This window comes from Silene latifolia, chromosome 6 (genome assembly GCF_048544455.1).
Source record: "Silene latifolia isolate original U9 population chromosome 6, ASM4854445v1, whole genome shotgun sequence".
Lineage (NCBI taxonomy): Eukaryota > Viridiplantae > Streptophyta > Magnoliopsida > Caryophyllales > Caryophyllaceae > Silene > Silene latifolia.
In genome coordinates this window covers 969,219-985,176 of record NC_133531.1, presented here as the reverse complement: position 1 = coordinate 985,176, position 15,958 = coordinate 969,219, and the positions used below count along the sequence as shown (strand labels likewise).

The following is a 15,958-nucleotide window of genomic DNA, read 5'->3' as shown; positions in this document are numbered from 1 at the left end:
ATGCAAGTAATAGACGCAATAGGCTTTTCCGCTCCAACAACCTGTATAACCAAGACAAGACAATCCGTAAACAATCTAACATGAAGAAACTCTTCATCCAAGGCCCATTTTAGCGCCTTGATAGCAGCCTGACCTTCGGCTTGCAGGGCAGAAGAGGCAAACGAGCGAGCATGCGCAGTATTCCTTAAGGTCCCATCACCATCCAACAAGCACCACCCCATGCCAGAACTTCTATCAGCCCTCAAAGCAGCATCACACTTAACAGTGCAAACATTTCCGCACACAGGTCCACCAACAATCCAATAGGGGAATGAGTTTCTAATCCTCTTCGATAATCCAAAATCAGAAGAAAAGTCCAACATAGACGCTTGAAGGAGGCTAGCATCCTTATTGAACATAGCATCATTCATACACTGAATGTCACCAAGAATAGAATTGAGAGCACCCATAGGCCAAGGGCGAAGATTTCTGAAGATCATATCAATCCTACAGCACCAAATTCTCCAAAGGGTAACAATAAGGTGAAAAAGGAGGGAGTTAGGGTCTGGGCCAATTATGAAATACGTGACCCATAACACTTACTCATAATTGGTGTTAGGATTTAATATAATACTTAGTCATAACCTAGTTGTTTATCTTGGCACTTCCTTTTTTTCGATGATAAGAGAACTCGAGGTCATTAGATTTGGTATGTACTAGGTAAACCTCATACGTAGGAGTACATTATAGCCTCCAAACAACGAAATCAGGTTAGTCATTCTTATTATCATTGACGTCTGACGACTTGTGCTCGCATATTGTCACGGTCCGCTACTTTTGCCGGACCGTGGCGCGCACCCTTGCCCGTCTCAAGGCAAGATGCAAGCGACAAGGGTCTTCGTACTAGTGAGGGATCGCCCACTAGCACGATACTCGGGTCTCGGGTCGGTGTGTCGGGAATCCTAGTCACGATTATCAAGTCCGGCACACGAAAGCAATAAAAGTAAGCAATACGATTATTGAAAGCAAGCAACAAGCAACAACAAGCTTTTGGATGAGAAGCGGTTTTTCATTGACTAGCACCTCTCATAGAGGCAAATTTGATTATTTGGTCCTGGTAGCAGGAAACATTGAATTTACAAGTTTAGTTCAGAATAGCGATATACCTATTTATGGAAACCTATTCTAAAACTACTAAAAATACTTACTACAAATGTACAAGGGAAAAGAAATTACATAAGCATAAATAAATCTAAGGGTTCAAGTGTGCGGATCGTCACACTCTCCCCCACCTAATCTGTTGCCGCCCTCGGCAACACAAAAAATCTTGAACGGTGCTTCAGTGAGACATCCTCGGTGAGCTCTGACTGTCCATGCAGTGTTGGGGATTGGCTTGTACAACTCGGCTTGAATGTGCGCTTCGTCCCAAACAATGACTGGCCTCTTCGTCCCTTCAAGGATAGGCTGGAGTTCCTTGACATAGAAGCTGCCGAACATCATGTTCTCCAAGTCCACCACGTGCTCCTTGTCTCTCGGGAAATTCCACTTTGCCGCTGCTTGGAAAGTCTTCTCTCGAGATTCCTTCAATCTGCCCCCCAACGGACCTTCGTCTTGTCTCTCGTCACTTGACTGCATTCAAGGGAATGTGAGATCTCCAGGACGCCGAATCGCATTTCGCGCGGCCCCGATGGTACGAGGCCTTCTCTCTTGGGTCGACCGACTCGCATGAAACCAGGGACGTCGATTGACACATCGACGCGGCCCCGATGGTGCGAGGCCTACTTCTTTGGGCATCTCTGCCCTCATTGTCTACTCCTCGGTGAGGGGGTAGACTCTTCTTTCGTCCCCCAGGCAACTTAGCATCGTAGTTAGCCTGGGTCTTGTTCGCCCTCGGCTCCACCGAACCTGTAGGCATTCTCCAAGGTCGCATCCCTTGTTTCGGCATCGGTATCACCCTCATAGCCGAAATTCGATGCTGCCCCTTGTCTTCGTCGCCATCTACCGTATTCACTACGATAGACCCCATTAGTAGCATCGATCCATCACTTGGTTTCAATACTACCAATGCTTTCTGAAAGAACTGCATCCCGAGTACTAACTTAAAGTCATCCAGCGGAACGGTGGTGAAGTCGAGCTCCCCTGCCCACTCACCCACTTGGACTGCGACCTTCTTAGCCACTCCTTGGACGCGTCTCATTTTCCCATTGACCGGCTTTAGGCAGCTGTTAGCATCCCGCAGAACTAGCCCCAACCGATCAGCTTCCTCTTTAGTAACAAAGTTGTGGGAGGCGCCCGAGTCGATCAAGGCTCGTGCTTGCTTCCCATTCACCATCAAGTCCACGTACATGAGCCCGTTGGATTTCTTGGCGGAGGAATCTTCGTACTTCCCCATCGCGCTGATCCTTTGAAGTGAGCCCATCCGTGGTTGGTCTTCACCATCACTCGAGTCTTCGTTACACTCTTGGTGATAGTCGGCCAACGCCCCATCAAGACGTTCTTGAGCCCCTTTCGGCATCTGCTTGAACATGGCATTGAACTCCGCTTGGTTCGGACAATCGGTCATCTTGTGAGGACCCTTGCACACAAAACACGCGAACGGTCTCTTCGTTGTGGAAGTAGTAGAGTTTCCCGCCTTCGAAGACGAGCTTGAGGGCGAGTTTGTAGTGCTCGCCGATTGGGCTTGACTTCCTTGTGAGCGGAACCGACTGTTCCCAACGGAAATGGCGCTGCTTTGTGGCCTTTGTCCGTTGTACCCACTTTGTGATGCACCCATATTCCCCGTTGGTGCCACAACTCTTGGTGCCTCTCGCTCCCCGTGAAAGTCGAGTAGGCGCTCCGCAGCCGATATGGCCGAAGACAGAGTTTTGGGATTCTGCCTCATGACCTCTTGTTGTGCCCACCTCTTCAACCCGTCGATGAACTCGAATGTCCTATCCGTCTCGGACATTTCGCTAATCTCGAGCATGCACGCTGAGAATTCCCTCACATATTCTCGGATTGATTTGGTGTGCTTGATTTCCTTCAACTTCTTCCGAGCAACAAACTCCGTGTTCTCGGGGTAGAAGTGATCCTTCAAGATCTTCTTGAAGTCGGCCCACGATGTCACCGTAATCGTGCCCGCATCGATTTCCTTGTACCTAGCCCTCCACCACATCTTGGCATCGTCGACTAGATACATACTTGCCGTGACAACTTCCGCGTCTTCGTCGAGCCCACTTACTCGGAAGTATTGCTCCATATCGAAGATAAAGTTATCCACCGCTTTCGAATCCCTCGCCCCATCGTAGGCACGAGGTGGAGGTGCCTTCACCTTATGGCTCCCCACAGATTTCCCGTCATTGGCCACCGCTTTTACGAGCGTGGCGCAAGTGTTCTCTAACATCTCGACCTTTCGATGCAGATGATTGATCTCTTCCTCCCGATCGTCGGGGATCGCACCACTGATCGCTTGGATGCGGGTATCCATCCCGTCCACCTTCGTCTCAAGGTCACAAACCGTCTTTTGCAACTCCTCGAGGCTCGCGGCCATCTGCATTACGATGCTCTCGAGTTTGGGAAGCTTGACGTCGATTGTGTCCATTAAGGCATCCACTCGGTCCTCGATTGTTTCGCCCATTTTCTCGATCTCGATGAACAAATGCGGCTCGCAGACGCCCGTCCGAAGACCGGGCTCTGATACCAAATGTCACGGTCCGCTACTTTTGCCGAACCGTGGCGCGCACCCTTGCTCGTCTCAAGGCAAGATGCAAGCGACAAGGGTCTTCGTACTAGTGAGGGATCGCCCACTAGCACGATACTCGGGTCTCGGGTCGGTGTGTGTCGGGAATCCTAGTCACGATTATCAAGTCCGGCACACGAAAGCAATAAAAGTAAGCAATACGATTATTGAAAGCAAGCAACAAGCAACAACAAGCTTTTGGATGAGAAGCGGTTTTTCATTGACTAGCACCTCTCATAGAGGCAAATTTGATTATTTGGTCCTGGTAGCAGGAAACATTGAATTTACAAGTTTAGTTCAGAATAGTGATATACCTATTTATGGAAACCTATTCTAAAACTACTAAAAATACTTACTACAAATGTACAAGGGAAAAGAAATTACATAAGCATAAATAAATCTAAGGGTTCAAGTGTGCGGATCGTCACACATATGCACCTAGCCAATATAACAATCCTTGTAAGTTGTCACAACTTTCGGGCCTATTAATGTGAATCGATCACTACCAAATAAACATTTATGTTCACCGAGGGTGAACCAATTATACCTAGTCAATAGTCATACGGCTACAGATGTCAGCTATGAGTTTATGATCTTGGTTCGAATCTCGTGTAACTCCAATTTTACCTTTATAGCACCCCCAAAAAAAAAAAAAAAAAAAATTACACTAACCACAAAGCCAAAATGATTTGAACCTAATATACGCTCTTTTGAACCCGACACAAATAACATATTTTACATGTAAGATCAAGTAGCCCAGAGCCCCGGACCAACCAAGACACCCTTGAGTCTTGACCGGCTTCTCCCAATTACTTTTTCCTTTAACGCACCAGGCGCCTCTTCTCTGTTAACGACCTTGAACCAATTATATGTGTAAGTCGATTAATTTTTTTTTGCTTCTTTCACTAAAATTCCCAATTACTCAAACCCTAATTTACTAATTAATTTCATTGCTCATTTTTTTACTGGTATTCTGTTTGTTCATGTACCCCGCATAACTTAATATGATTACTTGCTGCTTATAATTGATTAGTATGATTACTTGTTTGTTTAATTGTTTTTACTAATTTGATGAATTGATAGAAGCTTAATTGTGTATATGGTTATTTGTTTTGGCTCCGTCTCAATTGTTTGTTTACTTTTTAATCCTTTCCGGGGAGTATTTTAATCAAAGGTAAACAAATTATTGGGACGGAGGGAGTATATACTTGCGGTACTCCAAACCTTATTGTGTATGGTAATTTGGTTAGTTGTTAAGAATGTATGGTAATTTGTGTTGTATACGTTTTTCAAAATATGTGTGGGGTGATTTTTGAAAAATATTACAATCAAACAAACAAAGGGAGTATATATTCCCTCCGTCCCCGTCATTTGTTTTCCTTTGATTAAAATGCCCCTCTGAAGAGAAAATGTAGAAAATGTAAACATATGATTAGGACGGAAAGAGTAATTTGGTTAGTTGTTAAGAAAGTATGGTAATTTGTGTTGTATACGTTTTTCAAAATATGCGAGGGGTGATTTTTGAAAAATGTATGTAATCAAATGAAACAAAGGAAGTATATATTCCCTTCGTCCCAATCATTTGTTTTCCTTTGATTAAAATGCCCCTCAAAGGAGAACAAGTAGAAAATGTAAACATATGATTGGGACGGAGAGAGTAATTATTATTGTCATTCGATTTCTGGGAATCAAGTTCCATTCTTTCAGTCTGTTTTGTGAAGAATGCAAGTTAAAGTAAAGATAGTTAAATGGAATGATGACTTTCGAAGTGTTAGTTACCAATTTATCGGACACTCTGAAAGATTTTAGAAGTCTTATGATGTTAAGAGAGTCGCTGTCATCGATAAACAGCTTGTATACATTCATGTGTATGCGCCATTGTGTTCCGTCTTCCCCAATTCTGTGCATACTCAAATTAGTACACAGTACTAAATTTCGCCTTTATCTTTCTGATATTGAAGCATTCAGCAAATGCAATAAAGAGTCGTTTTAGCGTCTTATTGACCGTCTTATTTTTTCCTCAAACATGTTGGTGATGTATAGTAAACTTATAATGATTTCTTGTGCACTTATAACAATGTTTTCTTTGTTTCACAGGTGGATTTGCCATAGGGACTATGAGAATGCAGGCATGTCTCTCGCACCAGATTTCAAGTTTGCGGTATGTCATTCTCCAATGGGGAAAACTTTGAATTGTTCAGTCGATTAGGTGTTCACTGGTTCCTTCTGTTAACACGGTAGGAAAGAGACTACTTTTGAACACTTGTAGAGACAGTCTTTCAGTTTCTCCTTAGTTTGGAGAAATAACTTCCGAGAAGTTTTGCTTCAGTACCATGTTCCATGAATCATCAATTTCGTCCATCGATGAAGTTGCTCCGGGGAGCAATATCCTACTTTCACTATCGCTGTTCGTCCCAATATTTCCGTACTTTCCACTGCAGAAGTGATCCAAATTTCAACAGTCTACCAAGTAATAAAAGAGAACAACCTATGCCTGTTAATGAGCATGTTTTAAGGGTTCATAATTTGCTTAGGAAATTCACAAGTAGCTCAAATGGCGAGCGTGTTGAAGCTCTAGACAATTGTGAGATATCACTTACAGAGGATTTGGTGCTTGATGTGCTTAGACGAAACCATTCAGATTGGAACTCAGCTTTTCAGTTCTTCAATTGGGTATCAAGTGTTGACAGTCTTAGTGGATATTCACCAAGTTCCGAGGCATACAATGAAATACTTGGGATATTGGGTAAGGCACGACAATTTGAGAAACTTGAACGATTATTTGATGAAATGTTTGAAAAAGGAATTATAAATGAGAGGTCATTTGATATAGTGCTTCATAGGTATGCTGCTGCTCATAAGACCGATGATGCTATTGACTTTTTCTATAAGAGAAGTCAATATGGCTTAGAGCTTGATATAGCTGCATTTCAGTCTCTTTTGTTGTCATTGTGCCGGTATAAGCATGTAGAAGAAGCAGAAGATTTATTTCATTCAAAGAAAGCGGAATTTCAATATGATATTAAGACTTGGAATATTATACTCAATGGGTGGTGTGTGCTAAGAAATTTACATGAAACAAAGAGATTTTGGAATGAGTTGACTCGTTCCGACTGTAAACCAGATAAATACTCATACGGCATCTACATAAACGCGCTTTGCAAATCCGGGAAAGTAAGCTCAGCGCTGAAGCTATTTCGTTCCATGTGGGAGAATAATTGCACCCCGGATGTTGTAATTTGCAACAGTGTCATTGACGGATTGTGTTTCAAGAAGAGGGTTCCTGAAGCTCTTGTAATATTCCGGGAGATGAACGCTAAGGGTTGCCCGCCAAATGTAGGGACATATAACTGCCTCATCAAGTACATGTGTAAGATACAACGGTTGGAGACGGCTTCAAAATTGTTTACCGAAATGGAGGAAAATGGTGGAGAATGTGCACCAAATGACGTGACGTACATTCACTTGTTGACCGCAGCAAAGAATCCAGAGGAAGTGGCAAGTCTGCTGCAAAGAGTGAAACGACGAGGGTTCAAGATGACAGGGGACATGTATAATTTGCTTTTAAGGTTGTACCTGAGTTGGGACTGTGAGGAACATGTTCGGTCGACTTGGGACGATATGTCGATGAATGGTACCGGGCTTGACCAGAGATCTTACGCTATTATGATTCATAAGCGGTATGAGCAAGGGAGAATAGAAGAAGCTTTGAAATACTTCAAAGAAATGACAATGAAGAAACTAACTCCTGAGCCCAAGACGATATTGCTCGTTGATGACATGAAAACTAAGCTAGAATCAAACAGTTCTTCAGCTATGTTCGATTGTTGACATACAATTTTGCTTCCTGACACTAAGGTAAGCCTTTGCCCTTTGGTTTGTATGCAATAGCATTTAGCATAGTCTATCAGTTAACCTGAAGTTCATGATGCATCTGAAATGATCTAAACCGTATCCGACCCAAATGATAAACTTGTCAGGTTTAGTCTTAGGCGCTGTTTGGTAAACGGCATATTGGCCAATTTTTAGCATATTCAAGGGTTTTAGCATGTTTGACCAATCAATATGCTAATTTTAGTGTTTGGTAAACAACATATTGAAACAGCATATTTGGGATCAATATGCTGCTTACCCCAGCATATTGGTTAGCATATTGTAAAATAGGAAATTTTTCTCCATTTTACAAAGAAAACTAACAATCTACTAATCGTAATCTGCCAATTACCAAACACTCAAATTAATTCTGCTAATTATAATATGCTAGTCAAACCTTCTGATAAAATCTGCCATTTATAATCTGCTTTTACAATCTGCTTATTAATCCGCTGTTTACCAAACAGGGTCTAAATGTTGTTGTGGAGAAATGTTGAATGTATTTGGTGCATTAGATCATATATTCGAATTCCCCTCATTATTTGGCCTAAATGCACTCCCAAGGCCGGAGCATTGTTACTTGCAGCTCTAGATCAGCCTAAGGCTAATCCACCTCATGTTACCTTTTAAGAGAACCTATCTGAGTATCTGGTAGTAACGTCGGATTTGAAAAAAAAATTCAGGGGTACACGAGAGAATATCCCAAAAAAGATGTTGGCATCATTGAAACTTATTTAAAAAAAATCGAGTTCGTACGGGGTCGTACTTTTTTTAAGGTATGGAGCAAAGCAGTTCAAATCTTTCTTTTCATGAATTTCAATTTTTTTAAGTAACTAGAGCCGTGACTTGTCGGAGACGACCAAAGCCGCTCTCACTCAATGAGAGACGGAATGTCTCAAAGCTACGAAGAACAAAAAAAACTGAGCCTACATAAAACTATTTCCACCCGTGAACTGTTGTCAGAGCACCTCTATCTTAACCACTAGGCTAAGACATCTTTGGTAAATAAGAAGCATGATGATTCCAAAAACATAGCCATCGTTGCCTAATAATTGGATGTAGATTTCCACCATGATTTAAAAGCTTTGTGTTGCTTGTTTGGGCCCTTATGTGACAACAGTAGGCAATGGTAGATATTAAGTCACCATCTCTTATCTTCATGAGTTTAATCCATTTAAGGTACTTTTCTAACCGAAATGATGTGATTCAAGTCGCTCTAATAATAATTACTCGGAATTGTTTTTTTAGGTAGTTCCCATAATAATTTTATGAAAGCCCGAATGACTGAAGACGACCGGTATGAAGGAAGTTTTTTTATTTTGTGAAATTGTTTCTTATCTTTTCTCAATTTTTTCATCCAATTTTGGGAATTTGTTTTAATTAATAGTTTAATACGCTGTATATTGTAAAACAGGTTAGTTTTGTAACTACTTTCTCACTAACACGGATCATGAAATTTGATAGCCGTATCAATTTTACACAATTTTTAAGTAAATCCGTCCTTAAAAAAACAAAACGGGTGCTTTGAATACCGATTACTTTCGTTCTGAATTTCCACATTACTACCATGTGTGTGTCTTAAAATCCCTACCACCGTCGTCCTCGATACTAAAACGTTGCATTCTCAAGATATCGACCTATCGGAAACCAGAAACATCGTACTAAAATGAAACCAACTTTTTCAGTTGGTCCAAAATTTACGTACTTACGTCGTATCCTTTTCTTTGACACGCAAGAATTACTATTGAACCGGCGTCGTTTTGGGGCATGGGGCTTGCTTAGGACATGGACATATATCATGTGCATACAGTGTACATTTTGCCGTAGAAAGCTTCCACACTAGATAACCATTGCATCGTCTCTTAGGCTCTTAGCTTATTGCATCCATATTTGAACCAACTATAAATGTTAGTCCTTCTGTTCGGATTAAGAAAAGGTAACTTTTATATACCTAAAACAGAAACGTAAAGAAATGATTGAGACGTAAAGAATTGACCACGACTTACGGTAATAAAGTCAAATACTCCCTCCGTCCCGGTAAATTGTTGTCCTTTGGTTTTGGCACAAAGATCAAGGAAAGAGTAGAGGACCAATAACTAAATGACAAGTGGAACAAATTGAATAAGAATGATCAAATTACTCATCAAATTCATTCTTAAAATAGAAAGGACAACAAATGACTGAGACACCCAAAAATGAAAAAGGACAACAAATGACCGGGACAGAGGGAGTACAAAATTACGAAAGTATAGCAATTGTAAATTTGTGGCAATTCTTACGTAAGACGGTCTTTTCCATGCTTTTTAGTAAAAAAAAAAGTGATCATTTTGTGCTAAAAAGTAACCACTTTAGGCAAACACTGACCGCTTGAATAAAAATGATCATTTTTCAGTTATAAAATGTATTGTCACTATTTACCAAATACGGAATAATAGTTATTGTTTATTAAAAAAATGGTCATTTTTTTTATCGTTGCGCGTAGACCTGTCAAAACCCGGCCCGATTCGAAACCCGGCCCGTTTTTAGGGTTACAAACCCGGTTTTTTGACCCGCGGCCCGTTTGACCCGAACCGAAATGACCCGTTATTTTAGGGTCGAGACCCGACCCGTTGGGTCAAAGGTAAATCAAGAATTTTTTTAAAATATTAATATTTATATATTATATTTGAAAAAATAGTTAAAAAATTATTTTTTTATTACTTAAAATGACAAACACAACTAAAAAGTCAATTTTATATAACTTTTACAGTATTTAATAATAAAAAAAATTATTAAAAAATTTTTATTTTAATAATTATGTCAATATAATTAATGTAAACGTTGAATATGATTATAATATTAATTTTAAATATGTTTTACATTTTAAAAAATCGTTTAAAAAAGACGTTAGAAATGATTTCTTGACCCGTATTTTGACCCTAACTTGACCCGTGACCCGCGTGACCCGATCCGAGACCCGGCCTACCCGACCCGTTTGACGGGTCACTACTTGCGCGTAAGACAGTCGTTGATCCACTTAGCTATTAAAAAGCTATAATCGTGTCCAAATTTTCAACAATGGATTTGTCTCCCACTTTCACTATCAGTGGGTTAGATATGCAATCATAGGTATTGAAGTGGGTGTACGACCGTACTATAGTCATCTTCACTTCATACTCAAACCATTATCTCAAGTAAGACACTAAGCTAGCCAACTTCATAATTTTATACACTAATTTTACACACTATTGTGGGACTCATGAAATGTTTTTTCATTAAAGGAATAATAAAAATCAATTCCATTATCATGGATTTCATATATTCAATCGAAATTATCCTCGTATTATAAATATATCGTTTAGCTGATCTACATGACACGTTAAGGCCCTGTTTTTTCAGTTTAGTTTCAACTCTCATTCAGCTCAACTCAACCGCTCAACTCAGCTCATTTCTTCTCTATTCATCCCAATTCAGCTTCATTCAGCCAAAAGAACATGACCTAACTCTAAAAGTAAAGGTGCAAGGCCCTCGACGATTTTGTCTATTTACTTAGGGTAAGGTTGTCACGTAAAATAAATAAATTTTAATTTTGTATGTCTAAAAGTTGGACAAACTACATAGAAAAGGATAACTTTTCGGGATCCGCAACCTCGGATCTTTACTCGCGGATCCGCCAATGGTTGTTTGCCACATCAACGTTCAAGTCAAAAGTAATTATATTGTGGAGTACTTGAAATCCCTAGCTACTTCAAGATATGCTTTTCATGCGCTTGTGATTTGCATTATATTGTTCCAAAGATAAGATCATGAATCGACTGACATAACGTACTATATCTAGATTCATAATTTCATACCCGTGGTCTTTACATGGTGGTAGTGCCTTTTAAGGTCAACACAAAAACTTTAAAAAGACGATCCTCAATCCCCCTTAAACTAAAAGAATAAGAAAATTGAAAATTTTCCCGCCTAAATGCTTTTAACTAGAGATTGGGCCTAACTTTATCTAAATATGTATTGGACCTAATATATGGTCTTTATGTGTCAAAGTATCTTATCAAACACCGCAACTTCTATAGTTGGGCCAAATTTATTTCATTCATTATTATCTCATTAGTCAAATATATGTATTTTAAATGTCGTAAATTTTCTATTTAAAATATATGCAGATTTTACTCATATTATTAAAATCAGTGTGTGCTTTTCACTTTTTTATTCTTTAAATTTTTTACTCCGTTTAAATTGTTACTCCGTATATTGTAACAAAAATTACAAAAATAGTTATATGATTCAAATGCGTAAAAATAAGCATAAGTTTTTGTAATTAAACTAACAATCTCCTTTTTTTAATCATAAACTTATTCCGAGTAAAAATGTAAACTTCGTTCTATTTTAATTCTTAGTATTTTTACACATTAACAATTGTAGATAATTACAAATAAAATTCAAAGTTTATTTATATATTATTATTATTAGCTCTAATTGTTAAGTTCTCTACACATGACATTCTAAAATACCGTGCTTTAGCACGGGTTCTATACTAGTAATTTATTAAGAGAATACCAATTATTTAACGTTGTTAACATTTAATTAAGATTCATCTTAGTTATGTAATTCCATCAATCTAAACGAAGAATTATGAATCCGAATTTATTAGTAAGGAGAAAAAAATGATCAATGTACTTTTAAGGTTAAAAGCAATGCCACTTATGTCCTAACCATGGACTTTTGTGGCTTGTTTAGTCCCATGAACTGATTTAATTAATCTATTTTGTTGATTACATTTAATTATTCATTTTACACTACTTAATTTTCCTCAAGATGGATCTATCTGTCTTAACATTGAAACAGGTTAAGTATCATTCCAATTGCGTATATAAGACATATATGTTGTTTTTTCCTATACGTTGTGCTTTTATTTTATTTTAACTATTTGACCCGTTTTAAATTTAAAATGGATATACTCTTCTCAATCTTAAATAAGAATTTGTGTTCATTTTAATCCTTTTTTTTATCTTTGTATGCGTCCAAATAAGCACAAGTGATTCTTTAGAAAAAAACAATGGTCCTTCTGTCAGGTGCATATAATTATTAATTTTGTATTTTCTACTGTGTATATTTTACAATTTCGCAGAGTTGCAGGCTAATAATAATGTGCAATATACAATAATTTTGTCAACTTGGTTGTAGATTATAACTTATAAGATACAAAATAAAGTTTACTCCGGATGTCCTTGTTTTGTAAGATAATGTGTTTAAAACAAGCACATGGAGTATGTCTTAAACATAAAACAGGTAAAATGAGTTTTGGAGGAGATGAAATTCATGGAACAAAAGCATGACACCCGAGAATTAGTAAATGAGTCAGTCTTATTTAAGGCGATTTTACTTTAATATAGTTTTAAAACAAATCAAAACCCAATCCTATTAATGAGTTATCTGATTACTACAAAATCCCGATTTACGATAAATTTGTGCTAAAATCGCTTTCATAAAGCCGAGTAGGGAGAATGATTATCTCAGTTGGTGCTTCCAAAATCCAAAGCAATATGTTATCTACTCGTATATGTTACCTTGTGAGACGTTGAACAACCCGTGACAAATTACAAAATTCTATGTTGTACAACGTCCATGCTACAAACTTACAAATGACAACAGTCATCTGATTCAGGGAAGGAATAGATTCAACTACCAGCTAGGACCAAAATAAAAACGAGGAGGATGGTCTTTTTTCTTTGAGTGTAAGGAGAACGTCATCCTGAAAGAGTGAAAGACATAAGTATTTCTCCACAAATTGAAATATCAATAACCCCATTAGGATATTGGTATTTGTTGGTGTAAAGCTGTCTTATACGGAGTATAAAAGTTATGTAAAATTATTTTATCTGATATAAATAATGACATATGGAGTATTTAAATGAAAAGTTAGGGAATAATTACTTAAAAATATCTATTTTAATAACTTTTTCTGTAAGTTTGCCTATACAGGATTTTCTACTCTGTATATTAATAAATCAATGACTGTTTATATTTGATTTAAATTACTTTCACAAAGAATAAACGAAATAAACAAATTATTGAGATGGAGAGAGTAATTATATGACTATTTCATAAAATATTAGAAACGATTTTTAATTTTGACATTCCTTAAATAGTAGGGGTGGTCAAACGAGAAGGCGGGTTCAAGGCAGGAGCCGCAGGACGGGGCAGAGAAGGGGGATGGTTGGGCCAACCCTGGTGGGAGTGGACCTAGAACCTGCCCGGGGTAGGTTATAGGGACGGGCTGAGGCCGAACAGATCCAGGTTGTGGCATGCTTTGATCGAGCCGGGTAAAATCCGTAGTCCAGCCGGTAGTATTGGTCGGGTCGGGCTATGTACGTGCTAATCGGGCCGGTTTTGGGTGGGTTGTGCCAGTACATATACAATGATTTTACACCGATTACTCGTTTTGTAGTGTTTGTTTGGAAAGATTGTAAATGAGTAATTGTAATCACTCACCGCCAAAGTACAGAAATACACAATGCATACAAAGTTCATAAATTTGCATGGCTCCTACCTTCATTCTTCACGCTCTTATAAATCACAAATTGAGTAAATTCCCCATTTCCTCATGTGTCATGTTTATTTGTTTAATCCTAGTGACCTTGTCAAAGCGTCACATTATAACGAAAAAGCGTCACATGACGAAAAGAGTCCAAAATCTAAACCCAAGTGTATTCCCTTTGGGACCCACTGCCTGATTAATAAGGGTCCATTATTCTTGTCGGCCAACGTCCTAGTAGTGAAATTGTGTATCATCAACTTAATTCAGTATATATTGGTCGAATAATTAGGTTTTGAGATTTAGTATATCATTATTCGTAATATAAAATTGATATGGAGCACTCCTAATGTATTTACTTGATCATCCGTGTCGAGAGCGCGGTATTATAGCTCTGTTTGGTAAAATTAACTGAAAATAAATGAGTAATTTATCTTCATAACTAATAATAATAAAAATAGCTTAAAAACTATTTTATTTCAGGTATTTTAATTAATCAAATAAAATACCTTATTTAACTCGCCATACAAAGCCAGCATAATTTCAATTACAATTTTCTTTAGATAAACAATTTGCAGAAACTCAATGCTATTATCAAATTTTTCATAGTTCAGTCATCGGTTATTGTAGTTATTTTGTCAGTTATAGTTCGCTTCCATAGTTGTATTTCGTTATCTAATTAATTTCTGTTTTTTGTTGCAATTTAAAAGTATATGGTCTAAGTAAGCCATATTACGTTATACTAATACAATATAAATTATAAAATAATACTCGTAACATTATTTTTTTTTATTCATAAGACGGATTCATATAAGATTAGTTGAATATACTCATATCAATTACCTAAATAGTACTTCATCTGTCTCAATCAATTGTTATCCTTTCTATTTTAAAAATGAACTTGATAAGTAATTTGATTATTTACACTCAATTTGATCCCCTCGTCATTTAGTAATTGACTCCTTTCTATTTTTCTTGTATTTGTGTCAAAACCAAATAACAATAACTGACCGAGACAGAGGAAGTAGTTGTCTCGTGTGAGTATTATTGTAGTGCAATGGTACGTACAATGGGCATACACTCACGTCGTCGGTTAACTGTGTTTAAGAATGTTGTCGGTCATAACTCAATCACAACCATGTGTGTATCTTCAATTCCTAAAACAAATCCAAGCCGGCATACCACTATACAAGCCTAAAGCTTAGCTTGACTTCTAGGGTTGATTCACACTAGTCATGGAAACTCATGGATGAATTGATTGTACATAAAGATACCAATCATTTATCAACACAAATTCTCAATTAAAACGGATATTTCGTCTTATATTTAGCAGATCATCAAATAAGGAAGTTGTAACAGAAGTAAAATGTTTATGTAGGAAGTAGGGAAAACTTGTTTGATACCGAGTATGTTACAGTAAGATTATTTGGCTCGTTTAAACTTAAGATAATAAGCTTATCGTAAGACATACCGACTCTTTATCTTATCGGCTTATCCTTTTTGGATGGGAGATAATGTACATGCTAATGACCTTTCATGAAAGTTGTTCAAGAATAGTGATCAATAATATGCAATAACAAGCATTCAGATCGGATCAGGTTATTCGAATTTATACATGAATAATACATGGATTCACCTAATTAAACTTGAGCATATTAAACATCACATTGACCTATGAACACTTACCCATAACAATTGGTCTCCCTTGTGACGGGTTACCATTTGTGGCGGATATTTTGTGAGATAAAATGGTAACAAAATGGGTTAGTGGAGAAAGGGGACCACATGAATAATGTTGCAGAGAGAGAAAAAGTGGGTACTTTGTGAGGTAAAATGGTATCCGTCACTCTGAGTGACGGAACCGTCATGTC

At 38.0% G+C, this 15,958-nt stretch overlaps 1 protein-coding gene across 3 annotated transcripts; it reads left to right on the top strand.

Annotated features, from left to right (window-relative positions):
- Positions 1 to 4,424: 4,424 nt before the first annotated feature.
- On the top strand, positions 4,425 to 8,925 carry LOC141585881 (putative pentatricopeptide repeat-containing protein At3g15200). Of its 3 annotated transcripts, XR_012519437.1 has the most exons (4): positions 4,505 to 4,910; positions 5,134 to 5,431; positions 5,507 to 7,682; positions 8,038 to 8,248. XR_012519437.1 is itself a non-coding variant. In XM_074406950.1 (2 exons), the coding sequence occupies exon 1, from the start codon at positions 6,038 to 6,040 to the stop codon at positions 7,526 to 7,528; it is 1,491 nt and encodes a 496-aa protein (XP_074263051.1). In that variant the 5' UTR covers positions 5,938 to 6,037; the 3' UTR covers positions 7,529 to 7,555; positions 8,819 to 8,925. The 3 variants fall into 3 exon arrangements, 1 of the variants encoding a protein (XP_074263051.1); XR_012519438.1 differs by lacking the exon at positions 5,134 to 5,431 and having other exon boundaries at positions 4,425 to 4,570; positions 5,795 to 7,682; XM_074406950.1 differs by lacking the exons at positions 4,505 to 4,910; positions 5,134 to 5,431; positions 8,038 to 8,248 and adding an exon at positions 8,819 to 8,925 and having other exon boundaries at positions 5,938 to 7,555.
- Positions 8,926 to 15,958: the final 7,033 nt, after the last annotated feature.